General features: G+C 53.9%; 2 protein-coding genes across 2 annotated transcripts; both read left to right on the top strand.

Moving 5' to 3' along the window:
• Positions 1-9,627: 9,627 nt before the first annotated feature.
• On the top strand, positions 9,628-11,499 carry HOXC6 (homeobox C6). Its single transcript, XM_042946706.1, has 2 exons — positions 9,628-10,124; positions 10,842-11,499. The coding sequence occupies exons 1-2, from the start codon at positions 9,725-9,727 to the stop codon at positions 11,147-11,149; spliced, it is 708 nt and encodes a 235-aa protein (XP_042802640.1). The 5' UTR covers positions 9,628-9,724; the 3' UTR covers positions 11,150-11,499.
• A 2,888-nt stretch (positions 11,500-14,387) lies between these two features.
• HOXC5 (homeobox C5) lies at positions 14,388-15,770 on the top strand. The gene is made up of 2 exons (XM_042946707.1): positions 14,388-14,841; positions 15,556-15,770. Exons 1-2 carry the CDS (start codon positions 14,388-14,390, stop codon positions 15,768-15,770), a joined length of 669 nt encoding a protein of 222 aa, XP_042802641.1.
• The last annotated feature ends 1,047 nt before the right edge of the window (positions 15,771-16,817 follow it).

Genomic DNA, 16,817 nt, shown 5'->3' on the forward strand with positions numbered 1-16,817 from the left:
CCCCGCCCTGCTGCCTGGCCTGGGTCCGAGGCGGCCCCTATATGTGTGAGCTTCTGTTTATAAAGGGCGATGCACACACAAACGCTTACACACCCAGGCAGACACACCCCAGAGCTGGGGGAGGGGAAGCGCTTTTTCCTTGGAGAGGTTTGAGAGTCTGGGGGCCAGACTCACCTTCAATCCGAGCTAAGAGCTGCCCCCCACCTCCAGTCCTCTCTCTCGTGGCTCGACTGGGCTTCTCCGCCAAGCCCCAGTGGGGGAGGGGAACGCTCCTCGATTTCCTGTTTAAACCCTGACCCGTCGCCTGGGGGTCGGGGGGGGGGGGGTGGTGGGTGGGAGGGAGAACCTGTTTTTATCAAATTCTTAAAAAACATAATTCGCCTGCATTCAAATCAAACCCCTTGGGTCCGAGTTGATGGTGAATCTTCTCTCCCCTCCCCCCACAATCCCCTTCCCTTCCTCTGCTGCCCCCCCAAAATTCCCGTTTCATATCCGACATAAAGGCCTCTGAGGTATTCTCCCGGGGGAAGAAATGGCATTTTCTCTCCCCCTTTCACTCCCCCCCTCAATAGGACTTGTGTGTCGGCAGAGGCGTCTGCCGAGGGGCTAATTTCGCGTTCCTTGTTTACGATCGAGAAAAGCGCTTGGCTCTCCCCAAATGGGCCCAGCCCGCCGCCTGCTCAGGCTGCCGCGCGCTCTCCCGCCGCTCCAGCGCGGCCCCGGGGCTGACGCCCCGGGTACCAGGCCGCGGCCGCGAGACCCCGTGTCTGTGGGACCTGAGAAGGGCAAGGGGAGTGCGGTGGGCCATTGGAGGGGCCCTGGAGGCCTGAAAATGGGAGCCTTTCTCCTGGCGTAATGTGGGAACCGCCGACCGGTGAGGCCTCTATTTCTCTCTTTCGCCTGTATTTTGTCTGCCCCCGCTGTCTGCCCCCCCCCTGCCCCGCCGCCGATGGCCGCACTGACTGGGGGGGGGGGGCGCGAGTCTCCTTTGTTTGCCCCCCGAGGAAAACAGTTTCCGGGGAAGGCCACTCAGGACAGTGGGGATTCACCTGGGATATTAGAGGGGCCCCCTCCCTTCGGAGGGTTGGGCCTGGGTAAGGCTGGGGTATTTATCTCGGCCTACAGGGATCTAAACAGATGTGCTGCTGGCGAAATTTCAGGGTGCTGGGTTCATGGGTGACGGGTTAACGGCTGCATCCGAGGTGTCCTTATATAATATTTTTATCAATTGATTTTCTGTCCCTTCCTGGCTAGGGTCCTGCAGGCCCCCACGTCCTTCACCCCCTAGATCCTCCTCATGAGACAGAGGGATGCAGAGAAAGCATAGCAGCAGTGACTGATCCTGGTTTTCCAGTTTTCTAGTCTGGCCAGGGGATAAATCCAGCCCCAAACGCCAGCCCCTTCCTTCCCTCCTTACTTTCGATTTTCTTTCCCTTCTTTCTCTCCCTCCTGGTGCTCAAACAGAAGCACAAGAGGGGCCACCAGTGGCAACCCCCAGCCTCCTTGCAGGCCAGATTCCCTGTAAATGCGGTCCTTAGTGCAGGAAAGCACTGGTGTGATTATCTAATAATAGCCAGGGTGGCTGAGACTAGAATCTGGCTCAAGGACTCTGCACACGCCCAGGACGCCCAGGACGAAGGCTGGGCAGAGGCACTGAATCTGTGGGTCAGGTTCTGGCAACACTCCCCGGAGCCCAGGGCCCCTAGCGTTCCCCTCTTTGGGCACCTCAGGCCTGCCCCTTCTAGGCTTTGTCAGCCCTGCCATGGACTGTATTTCATGCACCAGTTCCTAGCTAAGGAGAAATGGGCAGAGCAAACCCTTTCTCCCCCTGGGTCTGACAGTTGTGATCCCCACGAAGAATGCACCCTTGTTTGGAGAAGGCGGCCTTGTTGGGTTGGCTGTTGTGTTGCAAAAACCAGGCTTGGTAGCTTTATACACTTATTATATACAGGCTCAAATGTACAGACTCTGACTTATGCGTGAATATATACAGACTCATGTTTCGTCGGTGGTTAATTGTATATTACCATGCTTATACTCGCTCAAACACCGTTTTATGTGCATGCAAAATTTTGTTAGATGGGATTGGGCTCAAGGAGGCACTGGGTGCACCAAGAAGGCTCTCTGGGCATGCTCTCCTGCAAATGTGTGCACGCTGGAATCGGAGTATGCGGGTTCCAGTAACCAACGGATGCCACAAAGGCTCTCTCAGACCTTATTGCCTTCACAGTCCAAGCAGCTGGGCCAGGGAAATATTGAATCCCTTCGGCTTTCTCTCCACACTTCCCCCCCAAACTTCCCCAACTCAGAGGCTGTTTACCAGGGGAACACTGTTGTGTTGAAAGTGAGAGTTTTGTGGGAAGCTCTTTTCGTGTTTTCGTGGGTAAGGTGGACGTTTGAGCAGTTCTGAGCACTCGGCTAGGCCCTGGTGCCTGAAGCATTGCTGGGACAGCAAAGGAGATCTGAGTGGCTAGTTAATAAGGTGGCCTCTGGGAAGTAGTCTGGGGAAGCTGTTTGAAAAGGCTGGTGGAGAAGGCGAGACAGAATGGGTTAGGGGTGCGGTGAACATCTATCCCTGCTCTTGCCCCTGCTCACCGGACCCCAGATTTGCCTGCGTTGTCTGGGGGGCAGATTAGGGGCTCTCTACACTTCCCAAATAGGCAGATCCGGTTACGGGTGAGATTTCGTTTTAATTCTCTCAGCTACCTACCGAAGCCGGGCGAAGACTGACCGGCAGAGCCGGAGAAGAAACTGGGTCTAGCTGCCTGTGGGCCTGGGGCACTGAGTGTGGCCCGGGGCTGGGAATTAACAGCCTCCTTTCTTAGCCTTCCTCCCTTTTGGGGCCCCGAAAAGACAGAGCAGGGGAGAATATAAATGTCCGTGAAAAGCTCTTGAAAGAAAGTAAGAACAGGAAAGGGGCTAGTGGGGCTTTCCTCCACTCCCTAGGCAATCAGGTTCCTCCCTAGACTCCTGTCCAGACACGCTGCGGGTGCCGGGTGCCGAGACATGCAGCCTTCTTCCACCCAGCGCTGGGGGCAGCCTTGGGCTTTTGGACCTCGGCCACCCGTGGGTGCTGGAGTGACATGACCCCCAAATTGTGCCCCTTACGCAGCCCCCCCCCCGGCCTCTGCTGCTGTGGCTGCAGCCGCCCCTGTTTATTGTGTCTGTGAGTTGTTTACTTGTTTTGTCTGCTGCCACCCTGCGTCAGAAACCCGCCAAACCAGCAAACTCACCCAGGAGAACAAAGTGCGGCGCTATCCTCTGCTCCCTCCCCTTTCCGGCACCCTGCTCCAGCCATTACCTCCTCCCTCACTCTCTCTTTCCCAGGGGACGAAGCAGAAATCGGCCTAAAATAGGGCAGCTGTTTATAGGGTTGGGGGAATTATGGGGACACCATAAACCTCCGGGTGTCCTGGTGGTGGAGAGACTTAGAGCTGCCCTCCCCTCGCCTCCGGCTTTTCTTCTTTCCCCTTGGCAACTGCTTGGTTAAGGGGGCCACAGTCATTGAGGAAGCCGAGCCCCCCTTACCCCACTCCTCCACTCCTTTCTGCAGGAGTTTTCCCTGAGACACAGGTTGTTGGGTTTTAAATCAGGGTAATGTTGGCGGATGCATAAAACTAGATAAAGTGTTGTCACTCTCCCCTCACCCTCCCTTCTCCTCAGCCCCCCAAAATAGCAGTGAATTTAAGCAAATCCTACAAAATTAAATTGCCCCTTCGCTAAAGATCCTATAAATCTCCAATCCCGCCAGGTATAGAGTCGGAGAGGCCGCTGTTTGCCTCTAATCTTGCTCCTGGCTATCAAATCTAAAAGAGTATCATTGAAGTAAGTAATATTCTCGTTTCTGAAATTAATTCCCCCCTCCCCATCTCTCTCTCTCTTTTCGCCAGTGCAGATTAAATGGTTCTCTCAGATCTGCAAACAATAAAGGATAAAATTATTTATAGGGAAATGAGGACGATGTTTCATTGTTGGCTTATTGTTCCAGAACATAATAACATTTTATTTTCAACTGGGAGAACTTACGCCAGGGGAAAAGGGAAAAGGAAAAAAAAAAAAAGTCAGGGCACACCCCCCCACACACAAAACTCCTACTTGTATATAACTTATATGACATTTACAATTTCCTCATGACAACTCACTGTGACGTCATAAATGCCATGCTCCTGAATTTTACAATGCTCATAAACCAACAAAGTGGGTCCAAGCAGTGCTTAGTGGGGAGGGGATATGAGAAGCCAGGAATTTGAGGATCCTTTGGCCTCATTCTGGGGGCCAAAAATATTCTTAATATTCTAGATTCTCATTCTTCCTCCTGGGCCAACCAGGGCCACTTGCTTTTCCGCCCTGAAATGTCACTCAGCATCTGAGTTCCCTCCCCATGCCCAGCCGGGATGAGATACTGTGTCCAAAGGCCCTCTCCTCAGCTGGTATTCAGCTGCTTGGGACAGAGGTGGGATGCTTGGGGGCCAGGCCCCCAAAAGCCAGAAATGATTTCTTCCAAAGGGAGCCCAAAGGGGCTCAGGGCTGAGTGGGATGGGACAGAGATGCTTGGGATCTATTTTCCTTTTTAACCTTCAGTTAGTGAAGTGAATTGAGAAGCTAAACAAATGGCATTGTGGGAGCTTGTGTCGGCCTAGTGGAGTGGTGGTAAAGAAAGGTCAGTAAGAAATCTGGAAAGAGAGAGGGAGGAGAGAAAATAGGACGTGAGTTAGCAGAGCCTCTGCATGTACCTTTCTTCTCTGCTTAATTGCAAATAAAGCAAAAGCAGCTTGGGCAGCCTCTCAGCCTCTTAGCTCAAAAGAGGAATTGCCAGCCCAGGCCTCAGAGGTGTTTGGGGCAGTTCTCAGGCACTTGACATGCCCCATCTGGCCTCTTCCTCCTTCTCCCCTCCCTGCTGACCCCCAACTCCATTCAGCTGGCCAGCCTGGGCCCTGTCCCCAGAATATCAGCACCCCCAAATGGGATCCATTTCCGGGTTGGATGTGTCAAATTTCGCTTTTCTCCAAGTGTCTCCATGCCTGAACTTTGAAAGGAGGAGGAACGTTCTGTTTTGGAATGCAGTGTGTGCATGGGGAGGCATGCGCTCAGACAACTTCCCCGGAGCATATCTGGCAGAAACTGGAGGCTCCTTGAGTGAGCTATGCTTTGGTGTCCCCAAGCCGACCCAGTTTGCCGCATTCAGGTTCTCTGGCAGACTTGGAGACTCTCTTTTTGCAATCCTTTTACTCCGGATTCTGTGGAGATCAAAGGAACTTATACGCAAAACACTAGACATTTGGAGTAGGATTTATTTTTCAATTTTTCAATTGAAAGAATTCTAATCATAAGCCAGTCGGGCCAACTGAGCAACCACTCTAGAACAGCAAAGCCTTAACCAAACAGTGCAATTGTAAGGTGAGCTGAACAATTATTGAAACTGGGGTTTCTCTGCAAGAGGGATTTCGGCCCTTGCCCAGTGGCACAGAAGGGGCTGGTGGGGCAACCGCTCTTCCCCTGCTCTCAGAATTGAGAATTGGCAGGGGTGGGTCCGGCAGCTGCAGAGGCTTCCAGGCAGGCAAGCGCCCAGGCCGAGCGCTGAGTCCTGGCGGCCCCGGTGTCCAGGTCGTTGAGGAGCCTCCGGAGGCGCGAGCTATAGTTGTGGCGCGCGGGCAGCCCGAAAGGGAGTGTGTGTATCTGTGTGCGAGGCTGGGTGAGTCACAGACATCTGCGCAGAAGTGGGGGATCTAGGGAGAGAGAGAAGACTGGCAGAACACAAACTAACCGGGACCTCTGGAAAAGACCGTCCAGCAAAAATTCCAGACCTCATCCCTCTCACTTCAGATCCCCTTCCCCAAGAAATTAATATATTTCCCAGAGCAGAGTGGAAAGCAAAGGCAGGCAAGATGAGGCCTGCCCACGAACCCCTTCCCAGCCAGAGTCCAGTCACACCTATCCTCTCCCCAGTTCAGAGCTGCCCCGGGCCTCCAGCCCCTGGCCTGGAGCAGGTTCAGGCTGGGGTAGGAGCACTTGACTCGTTCTGAGAAACCTTCAAGTGCCCAGCCTCCAGAGCACCCCATAGCCTTGGGGACTCCAGGCCAGTGACTGCCCCCCATGCAGGCCCATGGCGCCTGCAGAAGGTCCCTCTCCTATAATTAGCGCTCATGAAAAGCATGTGTTTTGGGCTGGGGAGATAGGGGGACTGGAGCAGCGAGCGGCAACGCTCCCCCTTTATTCCTGTACTGTGTTTTTTGAATTCTGTTTCGAATCCACTAATTACAGCTCCGAAAGTGAAAATCTGTTTTCGCCGCCAAACCCCCTCGGAATGCCTGATTCCGGAGGCCCAAGGGGCAGAGCAACTCGGAGACCTGCGGGCCTGATGGGGGTGTTCTCTGATTGCTCTAGGCTTGTTTTATAGAAACAAAGAACAAGTCCCCCCCCAACCCCTCCCAGGACTTGTGCATATTTACAGAGCTCAACTGCAGTTTTAATAAAACATCTGTTCTTGCTTCTGCTGATGAGTTTCCATAATTGTTTTCAGACAAATTTAACAGGAAAATATAAATATATTTAGAAAAACCCAAGTCCCAGCTATCCCCCCATAGACAGTCATTCTTTTGCCAAAAAAATAAAATTAACGTAAGATGAGAAAAGGAAAATATAATCCAATGGAGGGAAGATCGGGCTCATCTGACCTGCTCTCCCCCCTTGGAGCGAATCCTTCCAGCAAATTTCAGCTGCATAATTAAAGATCCAACTGAAAGAAGGAGGCTTCTTTTCTCAGGAATGGAAGGTGATGGGGGAGAGTATGTTGGAAATTAATTTGGCTGAAAATCTTTAAGCAGTGGGGGAATTTATTTGTATTTCTGCTTCCCCTCCTCTCCCCCTTCTAGCATTTCTGCCTTTTTCCCTCAGCAGCTGGTTTCTGTTCATTATAAATCGGCGAGACCTTTCAGTCTCTGCCCTCTGTTTAGGGACGTAATAAAACACTTAACTTTCCGGGGCTGAGACTTACATTCTGCTCCTCAGGTCGCCCACCCCCGCGCCCACTGCTTTTAGGCCCCAAATGAGACTATCCCCAACTTTGGGGCCCCTTTCCCCTCCAGACTTTGTTTAGGAAGGGCTCAAGGAAAGCCAGGCATCCTTGCTGGGGAGCTGCAGCACATGCTTCCCTAGAAGTCCCTTCTTTCTTCCAAGGTCCTTCCTTCCCCCACTCCCCCACCCACCCACCCATAAAAGAGATTTAAAAATACATAGAAAAGCAACACTCATTGAAAACGAAACCTCATTAAGACATCCTATCTTCCATCATTCAATTTGTTGTACATTGCAACAATTTAATATCTTGAAGGAAATATCACTGACATGATTTATCCCTCTAGCAATCTCTCTCTGAAATGGGGGGGGGGCGGGGAGGAGGGAACTTATTCTCTCTTCCGGCCTGTTCTATGTGTTACACTGTTACCATCAGGGCAGAAATGAGGCTGGGAACTCTGGGAGCGGCTACTTGTGTCCAGGGGTGCGCTGACTTGTTTCTTAGCTCAGCCCTCTGGGTCTTCCCCCCACCCCCAGTTCTTTCTCACTCTACCTCTTTGCCCTCCAGGGGGCCTGGAGCCCCAGCCAGCTGTTGAAAACCTCTGTCCAGGCATGCCATGAATTTGAGGACAGCTGGATTCTAGAGCAAAAATCAAGTCACGCTGGTGTCTGTGTTTATGTACCTGCCATGGCACCCCCAAATGAGACAACTCCTCTCAGAATTTCCCTCTTAAATTGGAACCCTCCTCAATCTTTCACTTTTATCTCGCTGGGTAGAAGAAAGTATGGTCCACAAGGGGGAACCTTTATAATATGGGGGTCTTTCCCTTAACCCTTTTAAATATCAGCAAATTTCCCTCCTTTCTGAAGGTTTGGGGCTGTATTTTTAAGAGCCAACACAAACTGTCAGACAGGGAGACTCCTCAATCCCCTAACGAGGTTCATGTATTAACTAACATGTTGTCTCCACCAGCTCCTACACACTGTCTGCTTTTGGGTTCGAAACTTTATTTTTCCCCCCTAGCGACACTCCAGGGAAACCTTAACGTTACAGAAGATGAATAAACGAGTTTTTTCCCAGCGTAGTCCCGTTTATGGCTTTATTGCTACCCATTGATTACTCCGCTTTGTTACACAGAAGGAAAAGATCATAAAATCCGGCGACATCCGGGTTCTTGTTATAGCCACCCCCCCCCCCAAAATGGTGAAGAGAAAAATATGAGCTTCCACTGCTTCCTTCGCTAGCCCCACCGCCCCCTCTTTGTCAACTCAAAGCATTTTCAGTCTATGTCACGATATCAAATTAAGTTTGGATTAATCAGGAGAAAACCCACATCTGCACACCTTCCGCTGTTTCAGTTCGCCCACTGCGGCTCCCTCAGAAGCCTCGTACTCAGCTGCCTTTTTCCTAACCTTCCCTTCCTTTTTCTCGGCCCCAAGGTGGAAAGAAAATGGGGGTGGGGGCTGCTGAGAGGCCCGGCTCTACCAGGTGTGGCTGGCCCTTGAGGGAGCTCCCCAGGAGCCCTTTGCTGGAATCTCCCAAGCCCCCAGGGCTCAGGTCCAGGGGTGCCTCCCTTGGCAGGGGCAAGGGACTTCTGACCTGTGTAGGGGCTCGAGCCTGCCAGACGCTAACTGTCCTTCAGAGCCCCACCAGCCTTGTCTCTCTGCCTGGATCTTATGTGAATTACCCCACCGGCCCTCCCTGGCTCCAAATCATAAATTCTCACCAACATAAACAGGAGTTGATGTGTCTAGAAAGATTCTCAGAGTTCTTTCTTCTTCCTTATTTTCCTTTCTCTCTCCCACCTTTTACTCCTTTCTCTCTTTTTCTATTGTATTTTCATACATTTTTCCCTTTTCTACCAAAATGCTGCAGCAGCTTCCCCCCAAAAAGGGGGTTCTGAGAGGCAGAAGGAGGCTAAAAGGAAGAGGAAGTGGATGCATGGCCCTTTTGCCCACTTTAGCTCGCCACTGTACCCTGAAGTCTCATCCTTACCCCCTTTAGACTTACTTACTCCCTACATCCCCCTTACACCTAAGCCTACCAGCCACACTCTCCTTCCTCTGAGCGCCACGTTTTATGCAGTTTCTTTCTACTTTTGATTTTTTTTTTTTAATTACTGGGGTGGGGGAATCCTGGCTTAGTGATGAGAACTCACTCCATGGAGGGTCAAAGCAGGATTTCCTGCAGGATTTCTGGGGATTCCCCCCTGAGCTGGGAAGGGGCTCTTCCCATGGAGAAATCAGGGTGTAATTTTAGAAGGGGGAAGATACAAACGATGAAATCGGATCGAAAATAGAGGGATTTCTCCAGCCCTGGCTCTAGCCACAGCACAGTAAAGTTAGCTGGAGCTTAGAGATTTCCTAGCAGTGTAGCCCCTCTTTCCTGGGCCCCAAGGCCCTGCTAATGCATATTCACCCTTCTCTCACCTCCAAATCAGTTCCCTAACATATATATTTTTAAAAGAAATCCAAGTCTTACTTTCAAAGCACACACTTAGTCTCAACTAGGGAATCAACAGAAGCAGAAGCGATTTTTTTCCCCCTTCTTGACATCTGGCTTGTGATTGGCTGGAAGGGGGTCAGCTGACTTTGTCATTTTGTCTGTCCTGGATTGGAGCCGTCCCTATAACCATCTAGTTCCGAGTACAAACTGGAGACAGAAATAAATATTAAAGAAATCATAGCCCGACCAGGTAAAGGCAAAGGGATGAATTCCTACTTCACTAACCCTTCCTTATCCTGCCACCTCGCCGGGGGCCAGGACGTCCTCCCCAACGTCGCCCTCAATTCCACCGCCTATGATCCAGTGAGGCATTTCTCGACCTATGGAGCAGCCGTTGCCCAGAACCGGATCTACTCGACTCCCTTTTATTCGCCACAGGAGAATGTCGTGTTCAGTTCCAGCCGGGGGCCGTATGACTATGGATCTAATTCCTTTTACCAGGAGAAAGACATGCTCTCAAACTGCAGACAAAACACCTTAGGACATAACACACAGACCTCAATCGCTCAGGATTTTAGTTCTGAGCAGGGCAGGACTGCGCCCCAGGACCAGAAAGCCAGTATCCAGATTTACCCCTGGATGCAGCGAATGAATTCGCACAGTGGTGAGTTTTACAGCTCCGAGATATAAATTAAATAAACTGAACTGGCTTTATGACCGGCTTCCCTAGAAGAACGGGCGGAGAGAGTTTTTTATGGCCCCATAAAAACAATCACGCTCGTCTCCTCGCCGACGCCGAGACAGGGCCCCCTCTTCTGCCCCCTCTGCTCGCCTCCCGCTTGCTCGCAGGGGCCTGGCCCCCTCGGCCCCTGACGCATTGGAGGGCTCCAGGCTGAGGGGGCAGGAACAGGGCAGGGTATGAGGGGAGGGGGCAAAGGGTAGGGGAGCCCCCCAAAGTCGAGTCAGGCTGAGGAGAAAGGAGGGGGAGAGTAGGAGGCAGAGAAGTGGGGAGAAGTTTCCAAGGAGCTAGGGTGCTTGGGGAAGTGGGGGAGCCCAGTCGTTGAGAAATGGGGCCCTCATCCCCAGTATTTGGGATTTTTCAAAAACCAGTTTTTAGACTTACAGCTTTCTGCCTGATTCTTGCCCCCCCCCCTTTCTTTGGGACACTCACCCACCCACATACGGTGGGGGACTGAATGAAGTTGGGATCCTGGCTGAACCCCCAGTGGGGGTGGGGCAGGGCAAAAGGGAGAAGGCTGGAGTCTGAGGGGGCCCGTCAGCTGCTGGCCAAGTTGGGAGGGTCAGGACTTTGCTAGGCTAAATCGTCTACGGAGGATGCCTTGCTGATTGTTTTTAGTGTGTTTTGTGCCCGGATCTCTAGGGGTCGGCTATGGAGCGGACCGGAGGCGCGGTCGCCAGATCTACTCGCGGTACCAGACCCTGGAACTGGAGAAGGAATTTCACTTCAATCGCTACCTAACGCGGCGCCGGCGCATCGAGATCGCCAACGCGCTCTGCCTGACCGAGCGACAGATCAAAATCTGGTTCCAGAACCGCCGGATGAAGTGGAAAAAAGAATCTAATCTCACGTCCACGCTCTCAGGGGGCGGCGGAGGGGCCGCGGCCGACAGCCTGGGCGGAAAAGAGGAAAAGCGGGAAGAGACAGAGGAGGAGAAGCAGAAAGAGTGACCAGAACTGTCCCTGCCACCCCTCTCTCTCCTTCTCCCTTGCTCCCCCCCAATTCCCTCCTAATCACACCCTCTATATTTATCACTGGCACAATTGATGCGTTTTGACTCCCTAAAACAAAATTAGGGAGTCAAATATGGACCTGAAAGTCAACTCTGGACCCCTCCCTCACCGCACAAACTCTCTTTCGCCACGCGCCTCCTCCTCCTGCTCCCTCGCTAGCTCCTTTCTCGGCTCCTCTGCAGGCCCCTTCCCCCGCCCAGGCCTTGGGGGCTCCGTCCCTGAACCTCGCTTCAGCTCCACAGATCTCCTTCCAAATGAGGACTTGGCCTCCCACCCCCTCGGCGCCCCCACCCCCGCCCCTGCGCGGAGAGCTGGCTCCCGGGGCCGGGGCCTCCGCTCCGGGGCCTCAGGGCCCGGCCTGGCAGCCGGGGAGGGCGGGAGGCCCAAGGAGAGCGCGTCGTGGCCCCACAGCAACCCCCAGGGCCTCCCCGCAGCCCCTGCCCGGCCCCTCTGCCCCAGCAAATGCCCAGCCCAGGCAAATTGTATTTAAAGAATCCTGGGGGTCATTATGGCATATTACAAACTGTGACCGTTTCTGTGTGAATATTTTTAGCTGTATTTGTGGTCTCTGTATTTATATTTATGTTTAGCACCGTCCGTGTTTCAATCCCATCTTAAAAGGGGAAAAAAAGGGAAAATTACAAAAAGAGAGAAAAAAAAAGTGAATGACGTTTGTTTAGCCAGTAGGAGAAAACAAAATAAATTAAAAAAAATCCCCCTCGTGTTACCCTCCTGTATAAATCCGACCTCTGGATCCGTTCTCGAATATTTAATAAAACTGATATTATTTTTAAAAGTTTATATTGGGATTTCTGTTAATTCGCTCGCCCGCCGGCCTGGGGTGAAAGTTGGAGCAGGCTCCGAGCGCTCCCGCGTCCGCCCGCCGCCTGCAAGCCCCCAGCCCCCTGCGCTCGCCTTTCCCGGGAGCTGGGCGCAGAGCCGGGGCCTCCCCGCTCTCCTGGTGGACGTGCTGGGGGAGCTGGGAGGCCTCTCTGGGCTTCCCAGCGGAGCAACACACTCACCCCGCAAAAAAAAAAAAAAAAAAAAAAAAGGCTGCATAGGATCTCGTTGGGGGTGGGGGGAGAAACCCGGTTGCTCGGATTGGTCTCCAGCCGCACACAGGCCTTTCTTCCAGCCTGTGGTAGTCTGGGGTCCTCGGCTTCTGAACCCCGAGCCCCCAAGGGCCTGAAAAGAAGCATTCTCCAGGCACCAGGGCCTCTCCCGTCCACTTCTGGGAGTGAGGATGGGGGGCGCGGCGCTAGCAGCCCCCCGGGCCCGCGCCAGGCCGACTGTTGCGAAACGTGGCGGAGGCGGAGAGCCGAGGGGAAAGAGAAGACCGCGGGATTTGAGCCCTTCCGCAGGGATTGAGCGATTCAAGGACATCTCGAAAAAGAAAGCCTGGAAACTGAGCCTGCTCTGGGACTCCTGACAGGGCTGGGACAAAATTCCTTCTTCCTTACAACCCCAGTCCCAATCTGCTTCCTTCCTCCTTCTTCTCCCCTCAAACTCGGCGAGTGAGGAGCGCAGCCAGACCCTACCCTAACCCTTTCCCCAGCTCAGGCCTTCTCTCCTTAAGCCCAGACAGAGAAACCTGAGTGGACCTAGGGGGTGAGGTGGTGAGGGGGTCTCCCGGAGGGAAAAAATCCGCCAGAGTTTTCCAGACCTTCCAGATCCCCGCCAGCGCCCCCTCCAGCGCCTCCGCCAGCGGGGGGGCAGGAGGGGGGCTTCTCCTGGCAGGGGCGGGGATTTCCTGGGGAGAGGCAGGCAAGAAAGAATAAGACTTGGGGCTAGGGGAGGGGGTTCGGAAAGGGGCCGAATGGCTGCGGAGCCCCTGGCCACAGGCTGTGAAGGTTGCCCAGGCGCCTGACCTGCCCACCTCCCCCATCCCCCACCCCCAGCCAGGTCCTTTACACGCCTCCAAATAGCTCAGAAATTGCTCTCCTGTGGACCTTCTGCATCTAGGTCCCTGGAAAACCTGTTACAGAGGCATTTTCCAAAAAGGGCACAAAACAGGCCTTTTCCTCTGCCATGCTCATATATTTGTGGAAGCTTGAATCTTGCTTCTTTATGCCCTCAATTAACATCTATTTTCTATCTCAAATATCTGGCAAAGGTACCACATGAGGATCATGCATAGGGATACAGAGCAGTCCTCCAAGCCCATTGTGTCTGGTTACACACACACACACACACACACACACACACACACACACACAGAATTGCCTTTTGCCACTCTGGAGTCCAAACATGGTGAGGTCTACCCAACTCCCCCTGTATCCTCACCTCCAGGATCATCCCAGAGTTCCCAGGACTCTCGGATTTGTGACCCTCAACCCCCCCCCCCCCATCCAGTTCTGCCCATCCAGGACCCCTCCTTCTCTGGACATCCTGTCCACCTCTCCAGGGACTGGGTTCACTTCCCCATGCTGACAGTCGCCTCCTCAGCAGTAGCAGGGCCTTGGGGCCTCCAAGAAGAGGGACTTCGACACTTAGTTTAGAGAAACTGAGATAAATCCCCTGGGATCTCCAGCCTGGGCAGATTCCCCTTCCCCCCCCCCCCCAATCTCCTTTCCTCAGCCATTTTTGGAGATTGAAAGGCTCTGGGGGTGGGGAGGACTGAGATATCCGTTAGTTTTTGTATCCTAAATGAGGCCTCATCTTTTCTTAAAATTAAACACAATTTAAAAGGCCATTTCAAGGGTTTGTTGCAGCAACAACCAGCTTCTCCTCTACAGGGTAGAAAATTCAGCGGTCTGAAGGCGAGGCGAGAAGCCAGGCTGCAATTCCTCCAAGTAGGCACCAGGTGTCGCTGTGGGCTCGTTGTCCCGGCTACCCCCCAATTCCAAGAACCATTTTTTTTCTCCCCCTTCTCTCTCTCTTTCTCTCTCACTCCCTCTCCCCCTTGGTTGGGCTTTGCCAACATATCAAGATGCGTTTCGCCGGCTTCCATCACTAACCTCCCGGAGGTCATCAAGCCAAATTTATGAGTGGCCGCTCGAGTCACGTGACTCTATTTAAGGCTCCCTTATTTGGGAAGAGCGCATAGGATAAAGAAAGAGATATCTCCACCTATAAATTGTGCACTTTGGAGAACAAAAAACCCCTCAACTTCAAAGAGTCACAAATCACCCTTAATCAAAAAGGGTGCAGAAATTTTTTTTGGGCCCTCCCCGCCATGAGCTCCTACGTAGCCAATTCATTCTATAAGCAGAGCCCCAATATCCCTGCCTATAACATGCAAACTTGTGGGAACTATGGATCGGCCTCAGAGGTGCAGGCATCCAGGTACTGCTACGGTGGATTGGACTTAAGCATCACTTTCCCACCGCCTGCGCCTTCCAACTCTCTCCACGGGGTAGACATGGCTGCCAACCCCCGGGCTCACCCCGACCGCCCCGCCTGCAGCGCCGCGGCCGCTCCGGGACACGCTCTGGGCAGAGATGAAGCGGCTCCTCTGAACCCCGGGATGTACAGTCAGAAGGCGGCTCGCCCAGCGCTGGAGGAGCGAGCTAAGAGCAGTGGGGAGATCAAAGAGGAGCAGGCGCAGACAGGGCAGCCCGCCGGACTGAGCCAGCCACCGGCCCCGCCACAGATTTACCCGTGGATGACCAAACTGCACATGAGCCACGGTAAACTTTAGGACTTCATTTTGCGCGCTCGGGTCCGCCTGGGTTTTATAGGCCATGCGGGGCAAATAAAGAAAAAAAACCTGCGGCCATAAATTTTACGATCCAGGCATCAATGGCTCGTAAAACTGTCCACTAAAAGGCTTAGAGGCTGTGTGCGCCCAAATTTACGACGACATAATTGGATCATAGGAACAAAACGTGTATAAAAGGCAATATTCAATTTTGGGGGGAGAGGGAGGGAGTTAAAAAAATAGAGGGATCTGAAGGGTGAGGAGCGCGGGGCTCCAGAGCGGGGATCCCCCCGCGGCTCCCTCCCTCCCTCCCCTGTGGAGCCGGCTCGGCCGGCGCTGGCCGCTCCGGAGGATTCCAGCGACTCCGGGAGGGGCGGGAGGGGGGTCCCCGGTGCTCGGATCTCGAGGGTGCTTATTGTTCGGTCCGAGCCTGGGTCTCCCTCTCCCCCCAACCCCCTCAGCCCCTCCGGCTTGCTGAGTGAAGGCTGCGGCGGAAAGTTTCCTGCCAGGGCGGAGGCGCCTCTCCCGGGGCTAGGCTGGGCTAGGCTGGGCTGGGCCGGGCCCGCCTGCGGCCCGCTGGGCCTCTCCTGCCCTGCTCGCCTCCTCTCCCTCCGGCCGCGGGTGGGGGCCTGGGCTGGGGTCGGGACGCTGGGGCGCTGCACGCTATTCACCCCTTCCTGGCTTGGGGGGGTTTATATTCCAGAGACGGACGGCAAGCGGTCCCGAACCAGTTACACGCGCTACCAGACTCTGGAACTGGAAAAAGAATTCCACTTTAACCGCTACCTCACTCGCCGCAGGCGCATAGAGATCGCCAACAACTTGTGTCTCAACGAGAGACAGATCAAGATCTGGTTCCAGAACCGCAGGATGAAGTGGAAGAAAGATTCCAAAATGAAAAGCAAAGAGGCCCTTTAGAGGCAGCGGGGAGGCCCGCAGATAGCGCCCTGAGCCCGCTTTGGTCCCTGCGCCTTTCCTTTTCGGTTTTCCGGTCTCTATATTTTGGGGCAAGGGCGGGGGCTGCAGCACCGGCTCCCGGGCCTCACAGACAAAAGCGCTTTTCCTTGGCATTCCGCATCCCCACTGACCCCAGGTTCCCGCGGGGCTGCCCGCGCTGCCCGGACTCCCCTCAGTTCTGCTTAGCACCGGGGGGGCCCAGGGCAAGCTCCGCACGGGCTCTCCAGAGGGCTGTGGTATACCGGCTGGTGCCGAAGGAACCCTGGCCTGGGCCGCCTCTCAGGCTTCCAGCCCCCGAGCGGCCTGCCGGAGTTAAGGTCGGCCTTGCGGGCGCCCCAGGCCCCGCGCCCCGACCCTCCGGCCTCCCCTCTCCTTTGTTCCTGGCTTAGGCTAGCCAGGCGGCTGCGGGCTGCGGGCTGCGGGCTGGTGAGAGTGGTTGTGCCTGGCGGAGTCCGGCGCCAGACTCGGGGTGCTTCGTTGTAGCGACTAAACTCCTTGTTCGGTTTTTAAATGATTTGCATATGAAAGGGGGGAATGGCTGTAGGTCCGCCTAGGGTCCCCTCGGTTGCCCTCGGCTCTCCAAACCTTCTCCCCCATCCCTAAGCCCGGTAACCTCTCCAGCCTGCGCCCTCTGCATGTCCTCTCAGGTCCTCCCCACCCCACCCCCGCCACAGACTATTAGCTAGCTCAACTATTGGGGTTCCTTGCCACTGGACCCCAGCAAGCAGTCCTAGAGGCTCCTGGCTGCCCAGTAGTCCCTGCCACGACTTTCTGTGCCCTCTTGCCCCCTTGCTGTTGTCCAACTATTTATTGACTCCAGGTCTTTCCTGAAACTATATTTTGTCATATCAAATAAAGACAAAGAGAGAACAGGACTAAAGATGCAGCAGTGCCTCTCTGTTTGGGGCATGTATTGGGTAAAAGTGTCTAAGTGGGCTCTGGGGTATAGGGGAGGCCCACGGCCTTTCAGCCTCTCTTTTTTTTTTTTTTTTTTTAAGAATTCTTAGG

This window comes from Panthera leo, chromosome B4 (genome assembly GCF_018350215.1).
Source record: "Panthera leo isolate Ple1 chromosome B4, P.leo_Ple1_pat1.1, whole genome shotgun sequence".
In the NCBI taxonomy this organism is placed as follows: domain Eukaryota; kingdom Metazoa; phylum Chordata; class Mammalia; order Carnivora; family Felidae; genus Panthera; species Panthera leo.

Excerpts from the sequence above, each read along its gene's own strand:
- HOXC6 (XM_042946706.1), top strand. The coding sequence starts at position 9,725 with ATGAATTCCTACTTCACTAACCCTTCCTTATCCTGCCACCTCGCCGGG. Across the intron at positions 10,125-10,841 it reads GCGAATGAATTCGCACAGTG|GGGTCGGCTATGGAGCGGAC; the intron begins GTGAGTTTTACA and ends CCGGATCTCTAG.
- HOXC5 (XM_042946707.1), top strand. The coding sequence starts at position 14,388 with ATGAGCTCCTACGTAGCCAATTCATTCTATAAGCAGAGCCCCAATATC. Across the intron at positions 14,842-15,555 it reads CAAACTGCACATGAGCCACG|AGACGGACGGCAAGCGGTCC; the intron begins GTAAACTTTAGG and ends TTTATATTCCAG.